The 24,367-nt window shown below is 32.5% G+C and overlaps 2 protein-coding genes across 2 annotated transcripts; one reads left to right on the top strand and one right to left on the bottom strand.

The window, feature by feature from the left end:
* Positions 1–9,173: 9,173 nt before the first annotated feature.
* LOC123708822 (U3 small nucleolar RNA-associated protein 4 homolog) lies at positions 9,174–16,334 on the bottom strand. The gene is made up of 11 exons (XM_045659734.1): positions 16,116–16,334; positions 15,504–15,883; positions 15,136–15,317; positions 14,613–14,800; positions 14,082–14,237; positions 13,543–13,855; positions 12,877–13,060; positions 11,823–12,037; positions 10,505–10,672; positions 9,955–10,035; positions 9,174–9,318 (listed from the first exon to the last, which is right to left on the bottom strand). The coding sequence occupies exons 1-11, from the start codon at positions 16,214–16,216 to the stop codon at positions 9,190–9,192; spliced, it is 2,097 nt and encodes a 698-aa protein (XP_045515690.1). The 5' UTR covers positions 16,217–16,334; the 3' UTR covers positions 9,174–9,189.
* Positions 16,335–16,507: 173 nt separating this feature from the next.
* Positions 16,508–22,821, top strand: LOC123708002 (type 1 phosphatidylinositol 4,5-bisphosphate 4-phosphatase). Its single transcript, XM_045658415.1, has 4 exons — positions 16,508–16,669; positions 16,861–17,030; positions 17,650–17,859; positions 19,165–22,821. The coding sequence occupies exons 1-4, from the start codon at positions 16,627–16,629 to the stop codon at positions 19,447–19,449; spliced, it is 708 nt and encodes a 235-aa protein (XP_045514371.1). The 5' UTR covers positions 16,508–16,626; the 3' UTR covers positions 19,450–22,821.
* Positions 22,822–24,367: the final 1,546 nt, after the last annotated feature.

Raw genomic sequence — 24,367 nt, 5'->3', positions numbered from 1 at the left:
AATCGCCTATCAATTTTTAGAAAGCTATTTAGATATTGATTTCTTATATAAAATCATTTTACGATATCTCTTATGATAAGGATATCTACTCGAAAGTTTGATTTTATAAATGGTGTATATATATACAGAAATAGTCACTGTTGCACAATTGTGTCTTAGTATGGCATTACGTAGACTTCCCCTACAACCTTGTAGAACATGAAAAGCCCAAACAAAAGCATTAAGGTTAATAAAAGCGTACTATTGAGTTCTCAGTTTGTGTAAATAGCCGTCTAGGTATATAAATTTCCATAATGCAATTCGTCTAGACTTTACAAAGCGCGCGCCGTGCCTAGCGGAGACACGTCTAGAGGTGAAATAGATAATAGCCTGCAGTACGCTGCACTTTTACACTTAAGTGTACTTCAAGACACTCGTCTAGCATACCTATTATCACCCAAATTAAAATATATTTGACTCGTCTTAGTCACATATTTACTGTAGAGCAGAGCGCTCATATACTCACCATTCAACAAAATATTACGAAATGTAGTGTGAAGTTTACATTGTTTAGGGGTATTCTATTTTTAAAATTGTTAAAAAATTAACATTTTATGGATTTAGAACGTGGAACTAAAATTGTTTAGCCATAGATAATTCTAAAAGTTATAAACTTAACGGTTTGGTTTTAATTTGAAAAATAATAAAAAATTCACGATATATGTTCTTCCCTAAAACTAATAAATATATTAGAGAGGTTTCACCAGTACAAAGCTGATATATTTAATTATTATAAAATTCTCTTTCTCCACAACAAAAATGCTGCACGGGCAACTGCTATATAAATGCAACAGACAGAATTTACGTTTAATATTTCAGTAGAAATTTTGAATGAGAATGTAAAAAAGCAAATAACATTGACATTATTTAGCGGACATCGCTCATATACCTTCAGATGTAGGCTGATGACGTAAAGAACTCATTGTTTGTACACTCTAGTCTAGAGTCTAGACCGACGCGGGGGACACGAAACGGAGCTAACGTCTGGAGGTTATTCAAAGACCTTATTGCCATTTACTGCATTTTGCATGCTTTTAAGCATTTACACTTTTAAATTTTTCTTTGATTCGAACACAACGCCAATGTCGAAAATGCAATGAGAATTTCGACACATCAGTGACATCAACATATTTTAATTGGATAATTATAGTATTAGAAAATTTCAAGAATAATTAAAGCAGATATTTATTTATTACACTTTAAAACCCGGAAAAATAAATCACTCCAATTCTCAGATCTAGTTCCCGCGCATTTTACATTGCAGTCTGTAAACATGTTACACACACTTTATAACTAGACTTTGAATTAGAAGTATTGATTAACATTTAACGGCCCTCTTCTAATAAGAACAAGCAGATAACATAATACTACAGTCATGCTTCAGAGCTTCCCGATTTCTTTCTGGTCGCATTAGATTTCCGTTTCCGGTTTATGAAAATGTCGTAAGTAACATAATGTGCTCTGTGTAAAGTGTTTGTACCTATCCTGTAGTTAATCCAACACCACAGATAAAGCCAAACTGAACTTTAAAAGAGTAGATTTTAAGAAAACGAACATTCGTCTTTCGTTTATTTACTATAATTTATTAATAATTATCGCTTCGCGTGATTTCTCTCTCACACAAAAAAGTACTAGTAGATTTGTGAGGGTATGAAGTGTTTTAATAATTAATTAGCATTCGGTTTCGCAAATTATCTCCATGTCTAGTTGGCCTGTCTGAGCATTATTCAAATATAAAGCGTAATTGGATTAAACCCATCCAAGCAGTAGCCTGATGAATTTTGTAGTTTTGTTAGGAGCTTATCCCGGCCCAACATGTTATGATACCTTTGATGGGTGGTACACAGAATTTCATTTGTTTGAAATCAATCAAATGACAAAATGATATATATTATTTTGGGGGCGACGTACGGTTATAGTGATTGACAAGTGTGAACGAAACTAGTTTAACTAGAGAAAACTCTAAATCCAATTAAAAATCCATGATTTCTTAGATAAAACTTAAAATAAAGCTTCACATTATGAAAAATCAAACAAAGTGCAGTCACGCTCATATGACTCGCTTCAAGGACATTTTATGACAATGTTTTTTTTTTATTTGACAGCTACTCCGCAATACTTTACATTTCTACGCAAAAATTAAGCTTATAGTTTGTATCAGTACTAATATCGGAATTAAGGATTTAAACAAAATTATCTACACAAGCCACATATAGATAACTAAATATAACAATAACATAAGCCCATATTTAAAGATACATATTACAATTTTTAAACACTAAGTTAATTAAACATCGATGTTGTCCGTAAACCTTTGGCATAGGCCTTCTCCAAACGGCAAGTTTGGTCCACGTTCCACTGCCGTAATCTCTTTCTCTCTATTTGACATGATATATAGCTGACATATGCTTTTTCTCTAGCCACATAAGGTGCCGCAGGCACAAACTAGTTTTTATTACTTATAGATGGTTAGGCGTTTTATAATTTTCCTTTGAATATGTAGAGATGCCTGCAAGGCACCACAATAAAAGGATCAGGCGGATAATAATAGTCCCATTAATTAGCGTCACAGCATGGCAATATAAAACCTAATATCCAGCACAGCAGCTAATAAAAGCTAAGCTGGTTAGCTGCACAGCATGAAACTATATTTTTTTACTTAACAAATGTTTTTAAAGAAAATACATTTTTACCGGATTATTATAAGCTTTGTATTATTATAAACTTATAATTATTTTACTTAATTTTAAATTTCTCCCGACGTTTCGCGTGCTTTACATCGTGCGTGGTCACGGTCAAATCTTAACAGAGGCGTCCCTAGAAGTTATCTTATTAGAAAACAAAGCAGTGTAGTGTTATTTGTTTATACGAAAGTCAACAAATTAAATTACAGTCCTCTATCTGTTTATGTAACTAGAGATTGTAATCGGTCTGTATAAACTTGTATTTTCGACAGTTAACTTATTTATTGCAATAATTTTAATTAGTAGAATCAAGTAAAAATGAGCCTTCTCTGACAACTTGACTGACCAAATCACGAAATAAACTGATAGAACGACTGACTGATTTCATTTATCAATGATAATAAACTAAAATTGCATCTTCATCATAGCCCCAAACAAAGTGGTTTACAGCCCTCTCATTATAGGCCCTACAGCGAATGTAAATTGTAATAATGTGCCCTGTCTAGACGTGCCCTTTCACCGCACGCACCCATACATATAATTAGCAGATACACAAACAAATGCCGATCACACGTCATATTGTAGAAATTGCAGCCGATACTTCATTATGCATTTTCTACGGAGCTTTAATTTGAGCACCCTTGTTTATAATAACATATTTATATATATCTTTATATGAATATCGCTTTAAGGTAAGAAAAGTTTTAATAAAAAATCTTTCATTGTATTTTTTTTATAATAAACCAGACTCAGTCCTACTATCATTATAAATTCGGAAGCTTAATTCTACTAATAATTTAAAATAGTTAGATTGTGTTTATTTATTACTAATTAGTTGTGTTTTTTATGTTACAGAATGCAAACGGGCAGGAGGTCCACCTGATGTTAAGTGATACCGCAGCCCATGGATACTCGCACTGCCAGAAGGCTCGCATGCGCGCTGCCGGCCTTTTTATAATTAGTACGCACTTTTTTTGAAGCACCCTAGATTTTAGAGCTTTATAGAATTGCAAGCGGTGGCCCGGGGTGAAGTACTGTCTCGCCGTGCTGAGCACACCAAGCCTCTAAGATGCTAACACAGATATGCGAATAAATGCGACAGATTCCGCGACGGCATCTGGAGTACTCGACGAAAAGCAAATAGGCCACTACATCCACACCTGTTATTCGCGTAATCGCAGGGACCAATTGCGTCAAGTCGACAGCTAAAGCAAAGTCGCGAAAGGATCTTCCCGCCTGATCGGTGGTTTCAGAGACAAGTCAATCGGCATGGTGGGCGTTAAAATCGCGCAGACGGAGGTCACCTAACATCTATGAAGTCCACGGCGAGTGTGGAAGGTTGTGCTTAGGCTCATATGCTCCTTTTGTCCCGAGATCGAAATTTAAACTAGAGCACAGCGTTGCCCCCCAAGAATACGAAGGACAGCCTGTGCGTCCACCACCGAACGGAGGAGGACGCCCAGGGGCCTACACAGCACGTGTCGCACCCAGGGTAGTTTAACTTTCTGCACCTTTATATTTATTTTTAGGGGAGGGGAAATGGGTTCCAGGAAACTCTCTCATCGCACGAAACGCGAGTACAATAAGGCCAACCTGTTGCATCACTTCACGCGGGTTTTCTGAGAGGCAGTGGTACTGCCCCGGTCGTGCCTGCTTCGTGGGGTCGGCACGTCCCGACGCCGAAAACGTCTATTGTCTTACTTGTTCAAATTATTCATTCTAGCTGGAACCATAAACAGGGAGAGCGTATCTTATACCTTTGTTCTTTATGTCGACGTTAAGCAGACAAAATGTACATTCGCTAGAATTTAATTGAACTATAGAATAACTGATTCACGTTACTTGTCACATAACTAGTACCTAGCGAATTGAATTTTTTACGATTTCAAAGTCCAAAAGACTAGACACAGTACATTTGCTATGTGTACAATATTGGATGTAGCATTACGAAAGTCTAGACGCGGGGGCGGCGCGGCGAAAAGGTGTCGGCTCTTGGGCAGGCTGAGGGCGAAGCGACCCTAGCCACCTCTTCGCTGAATTAGGTCACAGTCTATACACGTAGATAGGTGTGTTCCAGACAAATTTTATGGGTCTGGTTGGTTATGAATATATTTTAAGCTTTATTACATTACAGCCTACGAAGATGTCTAAACTTTTTAAAAGTAAACTTAAAAAGTTTTTTAAAGATGATATAAATGCTCTCTACAAAATGTACCTAAATGTATAAACCAGTAACGCAATCTTTTAGCTTCGAGGCTGAGATATTCATTTGGTTCGCAATCATTTGATTTCTTTTCTTTTCTAATAGGCAAGTAGGTGATTAGCATTCCGTGCCTTGTCGTAGACTTTTTGGCTCTCAGGCATGTCGGTTTCCTTAAATGTTTTCATGCACCGTAAGAGCGAGTGTTAAATGAGCACGCAGACAATAACTCCATTGGTGCATAGCTAGGGATCTAACCAATGATATCAGGTATCAGAGTCACACGCTGAAACCACAAGGCCAATACTGCTGTCTTTTAATATGAAATAAATGTTTGATGACGTAACGTGAGTAAAACATGTAAAACAATAATTGAGTAATATATAATATAACTATCAATATGCTACTTGTTGAAAATTATTATTACACAATAAAATGAAAAAATCATTGCCGTGTTCTATATTTAAAAAAGGAATCGTAATTACTACAAGACCTTGAAAGGGACTTTTAGTATAGTTTTAGTCATAGAAATCAGATTTAGCAAAATTGTGATTGAGTACCAAAATTGCCTTGCGAAGAATTAGTGGCGTTTGGAAGATAAAACTCATACCCAAAAGCTTTATATAGCTTCTTTTGAATATGCAGTTAGCTCTTCAATTAAAAGATATTAAATTTAGTAAAGCAACCCTATGTACCGAGACGCGCATTTATATTCTGTTTCACTACTATATTTTTAGACTATTTTTTTTAATAAGACTTAATTATTTTTGATACAGCTTGTCTAACGGAAATTAATTGCTGTTTATACAAGTAATTTAAATATGTAGTATGTTATGCGTATTTTTGAATACATATTTGTGATGTAATCTGCAACAATAATAAACATATTTTTAATCAAGTTATTCCATTATATTCGGAAATATTATTATAAAATAAATTTAAATACTAGATGTGAAAAAGCAGTTATGACTATTTAGTAGTTGCCTAAACCATAGGCATGTTATATTCGGGCTCATAAAATTAAGAATATTTTAAGCGGTTTACGAGATATCTTACGTTAGTACAAACCAATATACCTTTCGAGAAATTCTTATAGTTCTGCAAACAGCGGTGAAAGTCCTCACAATGTTTTATAATCTAACTTTCGGAGCTTTTCAATCAGAATTAGTTATTTCACCGGGAATCAATCTCAGAACGTATTTTACCAACTGAATCACGGAAGCGATTCTTTTCATTAAGGATGTCAAAACAAACCGTTGAAGAAATATTGATACAACATTATTTAAAACGTTTGTGCATTGTGAAATGAAATATCCCTTAACTAATGCAATAAAGACGCCACTACAATTCACGAGAATTCATTGTAATAATGGAACTTCATAATAATAGCCGTGGTAAAGCGAAAGTAGGAAACATGTAATGAAGTACTTGCATTGTTGCTTTCTTGGTCTGAAGGGAGTTTGTTTTTTTGTTAAGCCCTTGAGAATAAACCAAAAGGGAGAAGGATTCAGACCCCTGAATATTAAATATTTATTCTTTGCCTTTTTAAGAAAAAATATCATGTTTAATCATATATCATCATATCATAATAATAAAATTGTAGTTTTGTTAACGTGTTTGTGAATTACAACAATTGTTATTAAAGGCCTCATTTGCACCCTGCAAATGTAAAACCCTCACGCGTTAGCTACTTTTGTTTGATCGATAGAAATCTGTAACATTGCAATTGATTATTGGTTGTGAAAAATGGAAAATGCGAATCAGCCAGCTGGAGGAGTGATGGGTGTTCGTAAGGAGTCGTCAGTCGATCCAGTCAAGGCAGAGGGCATTTTGTAAGAGTAAAAACAATAATACTGAAAATACGCTTGGTTGCAAGTTGCTGGCAACCGTCATTGCCAGGGAGCCAGATTTTTATAAATGCGGATTTTTCTAACATAGGTTGACTGTCGTACCTTCTTGTATAAATAATATGAACTGAAAATGATTTCTGTCCATTTTTTTCACTAACTATTATTATTACTTAATTTATCATTCGCGTTAAACTTCATTTGAATTATTAACTTCGAATTTTTCATATATCATTGAGGTTTCAGAGCGACTGTTACAAAAAAAGAAAAGGACGCAGCTCGTCTATGGTCGCAACGATGGGGATTTTATAAAAATTTGCGTGAAATTCAAGAAGAAGAGGCACTAAAAACAGGTATCTTATTACTTAAAAACACACGTAAGGTAAAAAAATTATATGAATCGTGTTTGACTAATAATGTGGGTTATTTAATTAAAACATTATTAGTAGATGAAGGAAATCATACAAATATTGCGATATTTTTTATTAATTAGACATTTCTTTCTTTTTATACATTTAAATTTATTTTTTTGCTGTTGGCTACCTAAATATATTTTTTATAGTTTCTATAATAAAAATATAAGTATAATCTATAAAGAGTTTGCAGAAACAAAATTCCTTTTTGCTTATTTCTTTAACGGTTTGTTTTGATATCCTTAATGAAAAGAATCGCTTCCGTGACTCAGTTGGTAAAATACGTTCTGAGATTGATTCCCGGTGAAATAACTAATTCGGATTGAAAAGCTCCGAAAGTTAGATTATAAAAAATTGTGAGGACTTTCACCGCTGTTTGCAGAACTATAAGAATTTCTCGAAAGGTATATTGGTTTGTACTAACGTAAGATATCTCGTAAACCGCTTAAAATATTCTTAATTTTATGAGCCCCAAGATGACATGCCTATGGTTTAGGCAACTACTAAATCGTCATAACTGCTTTATCACATCTAGTATTTAAATTTATTTTAGAATAATATTTCCAAATAGAATGGAATAAATTGGTTAAGCAAAAAGGAATTTTGCTTCTGAAAACTCTTTAATTATTATTACGCCCAATCTCAGATTAACTATTATTTAATTTTAATTTGATTACGAATATCTAATATACTAAAAAACTCTCAACAGGATTCACATTAGACGAATACCGCGCCATTTTGCGCTCACGGAGTTGTAAGCCTGAAGATCCCATCGACCCAGTTCAGGTTAAACATTCACCAAAACCATTACCTCAAACAACATCCGGTAGGTAGCGTATAGCTTTTTACATTATAAACATAATTATTTTAAGTTAATGGTCACAATTACACAATGTCTTCGATGCATTCGGTCTAACTCGTGGAAACTCTGCAGGTATGATTGGACATCGGGTGAATTGTACATTAGAAAGGTTCGGACGATTGGTCACCACAGCGAAGACCTACCCCATCCGGCCACCACTACCACCGGGTCAAATTTACGACCCCTATAAACAAACAATGGTTTTCCTTGGGTAAGTTACAAAAGGGCGTGGCCAATAAATTCGCCTAGAGAATCTAATAAACAGTCTATTAGAATGTCAAAGTTCACTAGTAGTCATAAAAGATGTTAACATAAACATTATGATGACGTTTTCTAGTCAAGAGACTCACTATTTAGGCAAGTGAATAAAGAATCTGCCAAATTTATGTTTTTCCTGTCATAGGAGCTTAGAAGGCGATCCAATATCATACAAACTGCCACCGGCGACATGTGAGGTGACAGACGAAATGTGGGCACGATCGCAGCAAATGCATGTATCGCCCTATCAAAACGGCATTGTGAGTTCTCTTCGAGCACGTCCTTAAGTGTTTAGGCCAGAGTCGCAAGTATTTTCATCGGTAACTTATTAGTGACTTTTAATGCAATAATAGCTTTTGGCTCCTATTTAACAGAAATTTAATTTTTAATGGTTATTTTATTCCTAAGTATTTATTGTATTGAGAGTAGGCGCTTCGGTAAGCGCGTGTCCACCGAGACAGAAAAAATTAAACCAATTTATGTTCCATCGTCACATAACTTTGTTGTATTTTTAAAAATAAATAAGCTTCTTTATCTATACAGTTCCAACACGAAGATAGGTTTGTTATTAAACTTCACTTTATATTACGTTATTAAACGAACACAACAGTTTAAACTACAGATATTTATTCAAAATTCGTATTACATATCTATAGTTTTTTTTTATTCTACATATTTATCCACCTTATTGTTGTACAATACATTGTCTGTATTTAATTGCGTTACCGCGAATGTACGATATTGCACAGATTTTTTTTATATCAATGAGAAATTGGCGAATTATACTTAAGTGTAAAGAAGTGCGAAGTTAGTGTTATTACATAAATTATTGCATAAAATATACAATGAAAGTACAAAAATTATACAAGGTTTTAGAAAAATATTTTTATTTTGATTCCACCATATTGTGTGTCTTCTTTTTCAAAACGGGAGGTAATTGCATCAAAATTTGCTCAGGTAACGTCTCAACAATTACAGCCTCATTATCGCCCAGCCAATGGAACCCGGACAAATACTGAAAAAAAAAACTTTATGAATTACTTGAATCATGTCAAGATAAATGTCAGGTATACAGTGTCAAGTATTTATGTCAAATATTTCTTATAATTAATCGTAATTGGGCACAGAATATAATTTCGTTGAAGTTAATTTCATTGAAATTATGTGAATGTTAACTGATGTGCATAAATCCGTGATGTCGTAGCCTAAATACTTAAAATAATAAGAGGCATAAATAGGCACCTCCTGGACAGATGTACCTATAAGTCCGCATCGTACTTAAAATTAGGACTGATTAAAAAGTCTATCCAGTTTTAAAAGCAAAGGTGTCTTAGTATCTTCACATTCGCAGGCGACCAGCACCCCTTTCTACAAAGTATTATAAATAGTATAGTAATTGACATTCTTTACTAATGTAATGTATTAATTACATTTAGCAGTACGATATTCTTCCAAGGATTCTGGTACAATATATATTATGTGCCATAATGACAAGTTTTTTCTCGAAATAATTCTCAATTGTGGATCGTTATATGAAAACATTTAAACCTGTCAAATCATATCGAATTATGGCTTCAGGACAACTGGTAAATAAAATTTGAAGTGCGTTAAATAGTACGTATAAAAGGTAATTTAAAAAAACAATCATTACCTTAACTGGCATTATATTCACTCCATTCGAGTGGGCACCTTTTTGTTTCCTTTTTGCTTGGGGTTCATAATTTTCTGACATCTATAAAAAAATATATTATTTACGTACGAATTTAAAAATAATTAATCTTTCTGCCACTTTTTAGCAATTTCCCTATAATTTTCAAGTTAATGTCGGAACACTGTTATATTTAACTCATATGATTATAAAAACGCGTTTAATTAGTTATATTTTCTTCAATTGTAATAGTGATTTAGAATGGCATGTAAAGAATATTTTTTATTAATAATTAAAAAACGATAATAATTCATTTATCCATATTTTCTTTTATCTATTAATATATCTAATTAGTTATTTAAATTTACACGTTTTATTTAATATACAGGCGATATTTGTAAAGTTATTAAGATTAAGTTACTTGCGTGTTACTATTAGAACGCTTATAAAATATAACATATTTGTACTCAGCCATTAGATATTTTATGTTTACTATATTATTGTATGAAAAGAAGTGTGAATAAATAAATAAAATAAAATTCAAGCAAGTCACCTTTTGTCTATCCAGCACCCACACAGCGGTCTCATCGGTGAACAATAAAGCATCCCGTGCTGGATGCGGGATTATGTCGTTGGCGGCCATTTTGCGTCCGCGCCAAAATGTCACATTGTCAGTGTTCGATTTACACAACTTTTGCTGATCGAGATCGTATTGAATTACCTGTCAACGAAAAATAATACAACTGTAAATGGAAAAATTGGCACTTGAGATTGTTTTTATATTTAAAAAAATAAATTTGATATATTATTAATAAATTTTAATGCATTGTAAAAGATACCTTACAGAGATTACACCAATCATGCTACAGGTTAGATGTAGAACATGCTTGATATTTGAGATACCTATTTTTTTTAATGAATTGTTACCCTTGATTCGCCAAAATTAATTAAAGACTATTTTAAACTTTGCAAAAAAGCCAGTTGCGCTTCAACTTTCGTTAGATTTCTGAGACTATTCCTTGATTCGTCTAATTCGAGAGTAAGTAAACAACCTTCTGTGCCTGACACACACCGTCGACTTTGGATCTCGAACATTTCTTTATATGTAATAGGAGGCAAACGGGCATGAGGCTCACCTGATGTTAAGTGATACCTCCGCCCATGGCCTCACATTGCAACAAGGCTCGCAAGTGCGTTGCCGGCCTTTCAATGCATTCAAGCATGTCGATTTCCTCACGATATGCCTTCAGCGTGTGTTATGACACTGTGAGTGCGCACATAAACTGAAAATCCATTTCACAACCTATCCAGGATTAAACCTATGACCTCTGGAATTAAAGTCATGCGACTTTCAAGGCACTAAGCAAACGCTTTAATTTCCTCTCATGTTCAATACACAACTTTAAAAAAAATTGTAATTTAAAACAAAATATAGATGCAAAACCTGTTATCCACGTTTAAAAATTTAAGCATGTCTGAACGCAAAAGACTGATCACCAACTTGCCTATTTAAAAAAAAGTGTGAACATAAGTACACACGTTGGAAGTTATACTTATTAGTCGTAACAAGATAAAAATCTTTTCAAAATGTTTATTCTACGTTTGTAGACACTAACAATAGAAAAAAAACTAAAATGTTATGTATAGCTAACATCAGGGTGCCGGATTTTTGTTAGTGTACGTGCGCATCGTAGTAATCGTTACTCTCATCATTTTTCCCTAACGTGCCAAAAGAAATATAACTTCAATAATGAGCACAAAATGTCAAAACTTAGAGATTGTAGCGCCACTGGTTTTTGTACATTTAAAGGATATTGTAAGATTTTTTCGGACGCGGACTATTAATATATTGAATAAAATATTATATTTACCTCTTGATCTACATAAGTCACGATAAGCATCATATTGTGTATGACCAAAGCAGATGGTACAAACGAATACTTGGGTAAATTAAGTAGATATTCAAACTTTTTCGCACGTTTAACCCAAACAGCAATTTCGCCTTTAGAATCCGCTGCAGCAATGTATAGTCCATTTTGAGAATGTTTCGAAAGGGCGATGTGCAGAATCGAGCCATTTTTCAAGTCTGTAAGATTTGAATACTTATTTTAAACTTTTATAGAAATCTAGCGGACCCAACCGACGAACTGTGGACACGTCTTAAATACAAAAAAATCTAATTGTAAATAAACCACTCGAATCCACTTGAATACACACAAAACGTTTCATATAATAAGATAACTGTTTAATGAAATAGTATAAGTTGTTTAATGTAAGAGAATTTCATTGTTACTATCGTAATACGCGAATGTAGCATGCAGCTATTTTAGAAGCGGACGGACAATCACAAGTACCAAGACAAAAATGCGTCCTAATGAACTAAATAAAATAATAATTATATATAAACTAATTATAATAGACGAGGGATGTAACGCGATGAACTTTGTCTCTTGAAAAAGCAATCTCAGTTCGTATGCATGATATCTACAGTCTAGTTTATTGCGGGCTAGGATAATAAAACGACAAAAGTCTACTAATATAATATAAAGAGGAGGTATTTGAGGTCAAAGTGGCCAGTACGACAAAACGCCAATTTCATATGTAAGGACCTAATATTAGCAACTTAAAAAAGTACTTTATTGCTCAATTGTTGTCGTTATTGAGAGGGGGTGTAATGCTATGCAAAGTGTATCAGTGTGGAATACAAGCTAAACCTACCAAAACCAATTGCTTTCGACGCTTTAGGGATTTCGTCGTTAAATCAAGGTACGTTACATGAGATGGAGTTTACACTGAATATACAGAAATTAAAAAAAAATATGTTAGTTATGTAGTATTCACTGTCAGCGGACATATTTTTTAAATAATTTTAACACACACGACAAAAATGCGTTATAAATTGTGAGAAATGAATGTTTTACTAACGCTTTTTGGTAGATATGGTCTGTATCAGGGTCGCACCGACATCCGCATCGACCAGCATAATGTATACATCAGTGCCTTTCGTCGCGATCATCAGTTTTGAGTCCTCCGAAAATGTCACTCGATCACAACATTTCAACTCGTTTACGGGTAACTTCTGTAGAGATATGTTGCCCTGGTCTTCATCCTAGAAATGTTTTATATTCATAGTTAAACAGACTTGATGTTGTAAAAAGATTTTTTAATGTAAAAATCTACCAAAGTCCAAATGACATAGTATTTTATATTCAAAAGATTTATCAGACAGTTGGCCTGATCCTAGCCTGCAATTTGTATTAACTATTTAATTCATTTTTTTATTGGTAATTTTTTTATTATTATTGCCCAATTACCTATTTCCTACTTTATTATGTAATATACCCAGCTTCATATCATAATCATAACATATCCGGTAAAAAAGTGTTTTCTTATGTGTAAAAGCTATGTTAACATAAGACAATACTATATTTTCTACGTTCCCAACACCAACCAAGCCGAGTATGAGTACTAAGTAATGTCGGCTTCGCAACTACTATTATGGGTGCCCAAGGGCAGCGGTAGCCTTTATGATGTCCCGGCTTGTTATCCCCCTATTTTAAAAATAATAACTATTGGATTTTTTGTACTTACCAACTTAAGCATTCTGACATCACTCTCAGTAGAATACACTATCAGTTCTCCATTCGGTGAAATATTACAACATACTAAATCTTTCTTTCCTTTTGTTTGTATTGAGGAAATTTTGATTGGTTCTTCTGAAATTTGTAATGTTCTTTGTCTTGCTTCATAATGCTGTTTTTTTATAAACGGAATTTCTGTATCTTTTTCTAACTGTTGATTGCTTTCTTCGCTATGTTGTTTCATTCCTGTATTGATTATGACATCACCCTTATTGTTCACAGCATAAGAGCCAAGTTTCCATATTTCAAGATGATTATTAAATCTGTAATATAAAAATATTAAATATATTTTATATAGGTTATATTGTCAAATATGTAAGTCAAAGTGTCTATTCCGGTCCAAAGGATAAGTCCATTTAGTACCAAGTAGAGTTAGAGCTTCTATTTTTAAAATTAACACATTGGCCAAGTCCAATGACAGTTATTAAGCCAATAACTTCGGCTTTATGAAACTGTACTAATTCCATTGATTTTTTGTAGCAATTATACCTTAATAATAATAATTTCTTCGCAGCTGATACAGCTGTTCGAGGCATTGGTAGCATTGGTGGTATCCGCATTACCTTTTTTGGAGGGTAACTAGATAGTGTGACATACCCATCAGCACCTACTGATATTAATCTATCTTTGTTTATTGCAAGTGCTCTGAAAATAAATTTATCAGGATTATTATATATACATAATCCTGTTTCACAACTGATTCTTTGATAATTTTCTATAGGCAAATGTGAGATCAGCTAACTGTTACACTCATGGTTATATTTGGGCCTGAGACATACATTTCCTCACAATCTAAACTTTCACTGCACAAGGTTCATACAGAGACACAACAATAATCATTTTATTTTGCAGGACAAATGCTAAATAATTAAGTATTTTTTATACATTATAACACTGCATGAATAAATAGCTTATATAATTTAGGGCTTAACAACAATGTAATGCAACATAATAAAACAATTGATACATTGAAAAAAAAACCATTTGGAATTGTTGTATTTAACAAATAGAAGACCACACCTGACATCATGTTCATGTATATTTCGTTGTATATTTTTTACCCAGCGATACTCAGTTGGAATATCAGTGTTTTCAACCTTCTTAAACATTGTTATAACAGGATCGACTCCACTGCAGTAAAGGGAATTTTCATCATCAGATATCACTAATGTCAAAATATCTGCCTTGTGAGTTACAAAAGTTTCAATCTGAAAAAATGTATACAAGCCATGTAGGACTTAAAAGTCTCCAGTTATGGATATATATGGATAAATATTTGTCATAAAGACTATATAATATATACTATGGCCATGGATAGTTATTGAAGTGTGTTAAATAAAAATAATTAATTTGAAGTTTGTGATTATGGGCCAAATTTAAAGTATTTTTGCAAAACATACTATTAAAGGTATTAATTTACTGAAAGTTTTTAACTCCAATCAATTTACTCTATAATAGTAGTGTTTAAATAACACACTATTTCTATTTTAAGCAGGTTACTAAAAAGATTTGGATTAAAAAAGTTATGATTAAATTTATTTACCTGATCTCCAACAGTACCATCCCAAATGGTAAGACGACCATAGCTGTCACCTGACACAATAGTGTTATCAGATAAAATACCAATACTCCACACTATTACTTCTTCACCTCTTCGAGTACAAGAAATTCGGCATGTTGCATGACCAGTGTTAACATCCCACACACGAATTGTGTTTATCGATCCTAATGAATTTATGAATACTAACATTATGAAATGCTCAAAAAATTATATAAAACGCAAATATATATGGTCATAATTTATAAATTAATTTTAAATAAACATATAATATAATTGTAAATTTCATTACTAAAAATTTAAGATATATATATATATGGTTTGATTCTTAACTAAATTGAAAATTATTATACCTGTAACAAGCGTATTTCCAAGCTTATTAAATTTACAGCATAATATTCTGCCTTCTTGCTTATCAAACAATTTCTTGTATACAATATCACCATTGCTGACAGAATAAATGTTTACATAACCCTGTTCTGTACCAACTGCAACAATAGTTCTTGCCTCATCTACATCTAGACACCATGCAGCATATCCTGTTAGCATTACACTTTTCTTTATACAGGAGTTTTCAAGATCCCATTCTACCAATGCAGCCCCGAGGCCCGTAGAAAGTAACCTTTCATTAACCCAAGCTAAAGCTTCAACTGAAGAATTTTCACCACCAGGAATACACTTTATTAGAAATGGAGCAAAATTAACATCCCATATTTCAATACTTCCATTTTTTCTGAAATAATTAAAACAATTTTAAGCCCATATGCTCCGTGTGCGTTTTAAGATTTCTTGGTATTAAAAAATAATCTATATATAACAATAAATAATATAAGTCTATATATTATATATACACACACATTTTACTATGTTTATTGGAATTATAATTATAATAAAGTAAAAAACAAATGAGTAAAATTGTGACTATTTTTGAGTGAATCAGACACAAAGAAAATAAATACACTAACCTTGCCAAAGCTAAGAGTTTATTATTTTTGTCATAAGAAACACACTGAATTGGTACTGGCTTAGGGTTGTAAAATCTAAATCTGTGAACTTTTGTCTCCATTCTGGGTTAAATATAAATCTCATTTATAAAACATACACTTAATAGAAGAACTTTTTACTTAGAAATAAAAATATTATACACTTTTAATTTTCAAAAATTAAAAACAAACAAAACACATGGTAAAAATTTTAATTTGGTTATATTTTGATTTTTGCCTGAAATCTAAATTCAAACTATCAAAAAAGTCTTTAAACAGCTGTCAACTAGTTAACACCAAAAACGGCTGTCGAGAGTGTCGATACTGTCAAATGTCGGCCGTCATCTACTATGTAATATACATCTAACTGCGTCTGTAGTCTGTATAGAAATTAGGATAGGTTTAACTATCTTGGTATGATTAATTTACTTCAAAAGTCGTAATTATTAAAAAATCTTTGTGTTTTCATAGAAAAATCCCAAGTGATTTTAATATGGGTGACGGACAAAGTGAAAATCAGCCTCTATTAAGAGATGGTAAGAAAATGTTTTCACAGCTGATGATTCAACTAATTTTGTCTTTTAATTTGTTGCTAAACAATACATGTATGGTGTACTGCTTTTGCCTCCGGGGCTGTTTGTTGTGTAACCGATGTAACTTGTCCAATACCAGTTTTCAACGTAACATATTGCGTATGTGTATCAAGTTATAACTTTTCTATTGACAGAGGATGAGAATGTCAGCACTATCTCTCCAATCGGGCCTGATGAGCTACCACCGCCGTACCAGCAAGCTGGCCTACCGATGGTCACTTGCCGGGTTTGTCAAGCAATGATTGATATATCAGGAAAGAGGGAACAGCATGTAGTAAAATGCTCTGAATGTAATGAAGCCACAGTAAGTATAAATGACTGTCTATCCATATTGAAGATTATGCTTTTGATGTATTATACATATAGTCATTAAAACAATACAGTCATAGGAAGGTTACAATGTACTAAGGTATTGAACAGGTAATTCAACACTTACCACACTATTTACTGATATGTATAGGCAATACAAAGCCTACAGCTATTATGGTTAGGTATTAAAAGAACCTATGTTTATTATCAAAATGATTGGAAAATGTGGTTGATTTAGAAAAGTAAAAGTAATAAAAACACATTGGAAAATATATGATTCAAATTAGATTATCAGGCGACTTTGTGTTTGATTACAATGTGTGTCAAATTGTGATAATATTATTATTGTTTAGATATCAACAATTAAACAAAATTAATAATATCTTGAATGTGATATTATTAATTTTGCCACTATATTCTCATTTTTGTTATCAACTTTGCATATGCATTGATATATTCTCTAATTATTTTTATATGGACAGAGGCCATATCCATCTATATCAACCAGTTTAATATTTTGGAAGGAGATAAACTGGAGATTAAGTTCAATTAACTATGTGAAAAACTCTGTTAAATGTGGGATTTTAACTTAATTAGAATGTTTTTTTTTTCAGCCAATTCGAAATGCTCCACCAGGCAAAAAGTATGTACGCTGTCCCTGCAACTGCTTGCTCATTTGCAAGTCCTCGTCGCAGCGCATTGCATGCCCACGAGCTGACTGTAAAAGGATTATAAACCTGGCACCTTCGCCTGTCACTCCACCGGTGCCCACATTGCCTGGCATGTGTAGGGTCATCTGTGCTCATTGCCAGGACACTTTTCTGGTATGTATAATATTATCTCCATGAATTTCTACAAGAGGAAATTTTACAAATTTCTAAATAGAGACACAACAAAATTGTACATTTTTAAAGATAATAATAGGTTTCTAAAGACAATCTGGACCGAATCATACCAAAACTACAAACGTAATAGTTTATAAAATTAAACTTCTGTGCTACTTCACCAATTTCAATTAACATACATAAAAAAACATTACATTTTATATAAATAGAGCTGTAAGTAATTGAATATTAATAATCTTAACATTATTGGCTTCCTTATAAACAAAGCACAAGTACCTAATGCATAAAGATACATGTTTCACTTGAAGAAACTTTGTATTCATGTATCTTAACAATTTACAGTCAATACATACTGCATTATATGTGTTAATCCTGATTAGTAAGGATTTAAATCTTAAACATAATTAACCAACCCCAGATTGGTACATAACCGAAAAGCTTGTAATTTCTGTCTGTCTTTGAAGTATCCAAATGTAAAGATTAGATATTTAATTCAAAATAGATTAGCGGCTAAACTGTACGTGTTTCCGAACAACCTTTGTGAAGAAAAAGTAATTTCGTAAGCCTTTAGATTAGATACAACTTTTTGAACACATATCAAAATTTTTGCTCTTGCATAAATTAAATCAAAACCTCATGTAAATATTACATCTATAACCAGAATTAGAGAGACAGAGTAGAAACATCTAGAACACATCACCTCGATTACTACAGTGCCTGTTTATGTGTGAAAAATCGTGATGCATTTAACATCAGGTAAAAATACTTTATCGCATTAACTCGAGAACGTAACCCGATACAGCCAGGGTTGATGTCAGGGAAAATGTATTTATAAGTAGATTTGGCTTTTAATTTATTTAAAAGCCAATTCAAGATTAAAGTATTTTAATGATAATCAGGATAGGTTTGAATCATCTTTGCTTTATATTTTTATTTAATGACTAGTGGTATCTCTACTATACCACTTATGAAGAAAACTTATATAAAAAAAATATTTTTTATTCAAATTTATTGTGTAATCCATGTCAGTATCTACCTAAAGTATTTCCTTTTGTTAACATAGCTTTTACACATTGAAAGAAAACATTTTTTTTTACCGGACCGTAACCACGCACGCTGCAAAACACGCGAAACGTCGGAAAAATTTAAATTTAAACTTATCTAAAAGAATATATATTATAAGTATAATAATACAAATAGCTTTAATCCGGTTAAAAAAATATTTTCTTTCAATTATATTTCTATAAAACCGTTGCACGTAATCAAACACGTACTTTATTTCAGTATCAGCTGTTAAAGAATGCTCCAGTGCGATGCCCGCACTGTCGTAAGGTGTCATCAGTTGGAGCTAAAATGCGTCGAATGAGGGGAATTTTATTCGCGGTACTGGCCTTAATCGTACTGGCCATAGCCCTGGGAGTCACATTTGGTACCTGGTCAGCTGCTAAAAGCCACGGTGGCGGTGTTTATGTGGCCTACGTTGGCGCTTTTGTCCTTGCATTGTTATTAGGAAGTCGCGCCATCTATTATTTCGCTATGAAAGTAAGTCACATTGAAGGACCCATGTAGACTACGATAATCTGACTTGTGATAGACTTTACCAATATTTTATTCCATATTGCATTATATATACATTTATTGCTGTTCATCAGGATTTAGGTTCTTTTGGAGTATCTTAATAGAGCACCACGTAAGGGGTTACGGAATTTATCGCAAATCTAGATATTAACGATGTATGTAGTTTTAGCAAATACTATGACTATTGGAGAGTTTTTGGTAGCCATTTAGGTAGGTAAGCATTCCGTTGTGTGATTTTTTTAATAATGTAATTTTATAAGCTATTAGCGATCTAAAGTTGAGGTAGATTTTATACATTGATACATATAACCGCCTTCACATTTAATATGACGTTTTTCTGCTTTTTTAGCGGAAATTCATTATCGGATTTGCTTGAAATAAGCTGACAACGTATTTACGGAAGATATTAAGTAGGCCTGTGAACTAATATTATATAAATGTTGCACTGTTACATCAGTTTCTAACATTGTTGCCTTTTGAATACTGAAAGGACAGTAATAAACAGAGATTTCGTGACATAGAACAAAAAATAATCAAATAATCAACAATCTCAAACAACTGAATAGTGACCGACCCACCGAACCCGAACGACCCGAACACCAACATAAAAGTAGGGAATCTCCAGAACACATTTGACAATTGTAGGTGTCGCGTTATAAATTACAAAGCCTGATAATGAAGTGCATTGTTATAGAAATTTTGGTTTATGTACTAAACGTATACTCAACCTAATCAGTGACAAACCGCCTAAAACTAAAATAAAATTTAACTAATTAAATCTCTTTAACATCCGTATTATCGACAACAATTTGGTTCAGGACTCCACAGCAAAGTTTGTCTACATGGGTCTGATTATATCTTGTAGATTCACAGAATAAAAACAATGACTTACTTGAATCACAGTATAAAAATAAAATTATTGCAATATTATAAAATTCATTCTACAAGTTGCTTGAATCATTTTCGTTAGACTAGATTTATGTCGAATACATGTAGGTATAAAATTAGTAAATATGTTATGTTTAACATAAAATTAGGGTTGACACATGTATTTTAGAAAACTAACACATATATCTAAATTTGATAACTGCTGTGATTTATTATTGATTTTTATTAATATACCGTTTTATATTACTCATTTAGCTTAATTTACAGCAGTCATCAATCAATCAATTATTTTTAATTTTCATATATGTAATCTAGTTCTATAATATGCTGTGTTATGTCTTATTTTGTGTGTCTGAGATTATAGATATAGGCTACCAATGAACGGTGCTTTCGACAATTGATAAAAAAATAATGATACTAATCTAAAATGGCGTTAAACATGTTCTCGCTTGCACACTATTCTCGTCTATACTTCCAGCAGATAGATTCGTTATAGCTACGTATAAAGGGCCAGCGTATAAGTTATTGAATAAATGTATACGCCAATGAAAACACCGGCTTGATAACAGTAACTCACAGAAGTAAACGGTAATTTAAAAAAAAAACGTATTCCCTGTAATATTAAATGTATCTCATCATGCAATGCGTATGCGCCAAGCAGTGTTCGTCTGTTAGCATGTTAAAAATAATGACATTGTGCGAAATTATTGAAAAAAAATTGCTTTAATGTTAGATTCTACAAATAGTACTGACTACGTCTGGATTGACTTGCGTAACCCATAGAAGTGGTTTCAACTTTGATAAAACCACTTGGTAGTTGTCTATGGCGTGTTATCATTATCTGTAGTTTTAGCGCCTTGGAATTTATCAATTTGGTGTGTAATTTTTTTTTTATTGTATAAAGAAACCAAATTGTCACGATTGCGCCTAAACGATTAATCGCAGATAAAGATGACGATGTAGTTATCGTCTTATTTTAATGCAATAGTTATCATTAGTTAATTAGACCTTTGAATCTTATTTGGTTTTCTACAGGGTATTTGTTTTATTGAAAAAAAAATTGTTGGTACAGTTTCGTTAAACCATGTTCCAGATTATTTTATCTGTTTAAAAACAATCTTGCCAGTTTTGGTATAGACAATCAATCAAATAGTCTATTCCAAAAAGAGGTTTGAAATCTATAGTGTGTGTACTTTACTCCGACTTCGGCTCATGATCTGTCATACATCTAGTACTCAGCACTTATTAGTAGGTTGAAGCTCAGTCCACATGCTATAAATTAACGTCCGATTTCTAAATCGTATAGAGTCATAGTTGTTAAAAATGAACAATTACAAAATGTGTTTTCTATACAAAATCTATTGTTTGTAACAATTATTGAATTTGAAAAATAAAAAAAAAACGGGCGTATTCAATGATTTCATTAGAGAAATTTGATAATATAGCTTCGCGATACAATACAATTAATATATATAAAGACTGTTTTTGTGGCCATGAGTAATATACGAAACACGCATGAAAGTCATACGATTTGGTATAAATAACCTTAAGATTGACTATCTGGTAAATGGAAGACTATGTTCGGAATTTCTTTATACTCGTCCTAAATTTAGTCATTTTAAAGTTTATTTTTATATTATTTTAATTACTTGGATGTTATTTTTTAAATTGTAAAGTTTAGTTCACTATAGTTTAATTGTATTTTTTTAAAATTTATAGTTGTGTATCTATTTAGCCTTAAGTACAATTGGTATCTAAATAACCTGTCAATATAAACTTTCAAGTATTTACAAAGATCTATAAATAATGTTTATTAGTGTGTAATCTTTCCGTAAACGGTTGAAATGAAATGAACTTCTGAAATAATAAGTGTTTAATTTATAATTTTCTTACAATGAATGGAGGTTTTTATAAATGTAAAATATACAGTTATTATATATGTGTTGGCGTACTGGATTGAGCGTGCGCCTCACTACCCTGAAGTCATCAGTTCTTTCGATGTACCCACTTTAAGCTCGCTCGTACAATGAAAGAATACATCGTGAGAAAACTAACAAGCCTTAGACCCAAAAATAGTCAGCGTGTGTCAGGCACCGAAGGTTGATCACTAACTGACGCTTAGACCTAAACGATTGTAGCGCCACTGGTTCAATTAACTTTATATTATTCATTTTAACTTTTAATCACATTTTTACTCAGCTTATAATGTAAAGCAGTTAAAACAATCGTGGTTTTCATTTTGATTATTGGACAGCGTCATTGTTGTCACAACTACGACGTGTCGTAAGTTTTAAAACGCAACGTTAAATCATAAGTTCACAATCAAGCTACACTATCAGTCGTTTCGTTTGTAACTGTATGTTCTAACCGCCGCCTTACACGAACCACTTAAATTATCGTGTATTTAATGACAATAACAATTTTTATATGTACGTACATGATGCACCCTATCATATATATACAATATATGTTGCAAGCTATCTTTTCTAAAATACATAAAAATGATAATAAACATAAATGTTACAATAATAAAAATATTACACTTCCAATTTCAGACTTTACTTTAACAATAAGCAAAACATTACTAATAAACCAGCGGATTCAGATATGCACTGAACAATGCTTTTTTTAATTCATCATCCCACTACTGAATATGTCAAGCTCTGCATATGTAGTATTTATTCTGTTATATTCGCGAAGAATTCAAATGAGAAATGCCTGAACTCCTGGAAAATTCAGATTTTTTAATCTTGGTAATGAATAAGGGTCGATAATGTTCTGTAAGAGTTTACTGTTTTATATTGGACCATTTAGCAATTTCTATAAAAACATAACACCGGCTAGAGATCTCCGATCGTAGAGTAACATAATAGATTCCATATACTACCGTATGTGCCCGCACTAGAGATTTTTAGTTTTACAGTTAAAACAATATGTATTCTGTTTAAAACATCTGAGAATACGTGCGGTGACTACTTTATCGACTTCAATAATTACACCCAAGTCTCGAATCTCCTGAACCTCCTTGAATGGTGCGCCATCAAGCTCACACACAGGAACAAGCGGGTGATTTTTCTTGTGTATTTAATATGAAAGCATTTGTGTATATTGAAGATTAAGAATTATGATCACCTTGAACAAGAGCAGCATCAGAGGCAGAGTCAATAACATTATAATTTTTAAAAATCATAAGCTAAGAGAAACACTTCACAGTGCTTTATATATATGATTACTAACGTCGTTAACAAAACAAAAAGAAGAGTAATGGACCCAAAAAGGATTCTTGGGGATCACCAGATCGCGCAATATACCTACAACAACCTGACTGAGGCCTGTTACTTAAACCATTTAAGTTTTCACCAGTTCCATAAAACCATAGATAAAAGTATCGCGTGACTTACTTTGTCAAAGGTATTGCTAAAGTCAGTATATCTTACATCATGGTCAGCTGCCGCCAACCAACTAATTCCTGACATGTTTCGGTCACAAAAGACAAGAGGTTTGTATGAAATGAACGTCTCTAGAAGTCCTGTCCCGTCTCAAAGATTCTTGTATATTCCATACGTCTTACATATTTTTATAATATATCAATTAATACTTGACTAAACTATTAGAAATTACGGCTCTGATTAGCCATATCAAATAATATGACGGTAAATGCTAGCGGGTCTATAACAAATGGAAACAAATAATTTTCACACAAATTTTATTTTGTACATTTTAGTGCTAATATCGTAAAATTGTACTTTAATGACGTTAAAGATTTTTAATTAAAAAAATATACAATACACAAATTTTATTAAAATGGAAGGGTCATAGATTATAAAACTTTATCGACTAGATCTCTAAGGACATTAATAAAGGTTTATTTGGACTTCAACCAAATTATTCTTAAATCTAAACCAGTATAATTACATTGTTTAAGTAAAGGATTCCTAAGATTTTTTTTTGACAAACTTTGTTGACTATAATAGGGATCTTAAGAAATTAAGAATTATAGAGGTAAACATTGAAAAAAATC

This window comes from Pieris brassicae, chromosome 4 (genome assembly GCF_905147105.1).
Source record: "Pieris brassicae chromosome 4, ilPieBrab1.1, whole genome shotgun sequence".
Taxonomy (NCBI): Eukaryota; Metazoa; Arthropoda; class Insecta; order Lepidoptera; family Pieridae; genus Pieris; species Pieris brassicae.
This window is presented reverse-complemented; position numbering and strand designations above follow the sequence as displayed.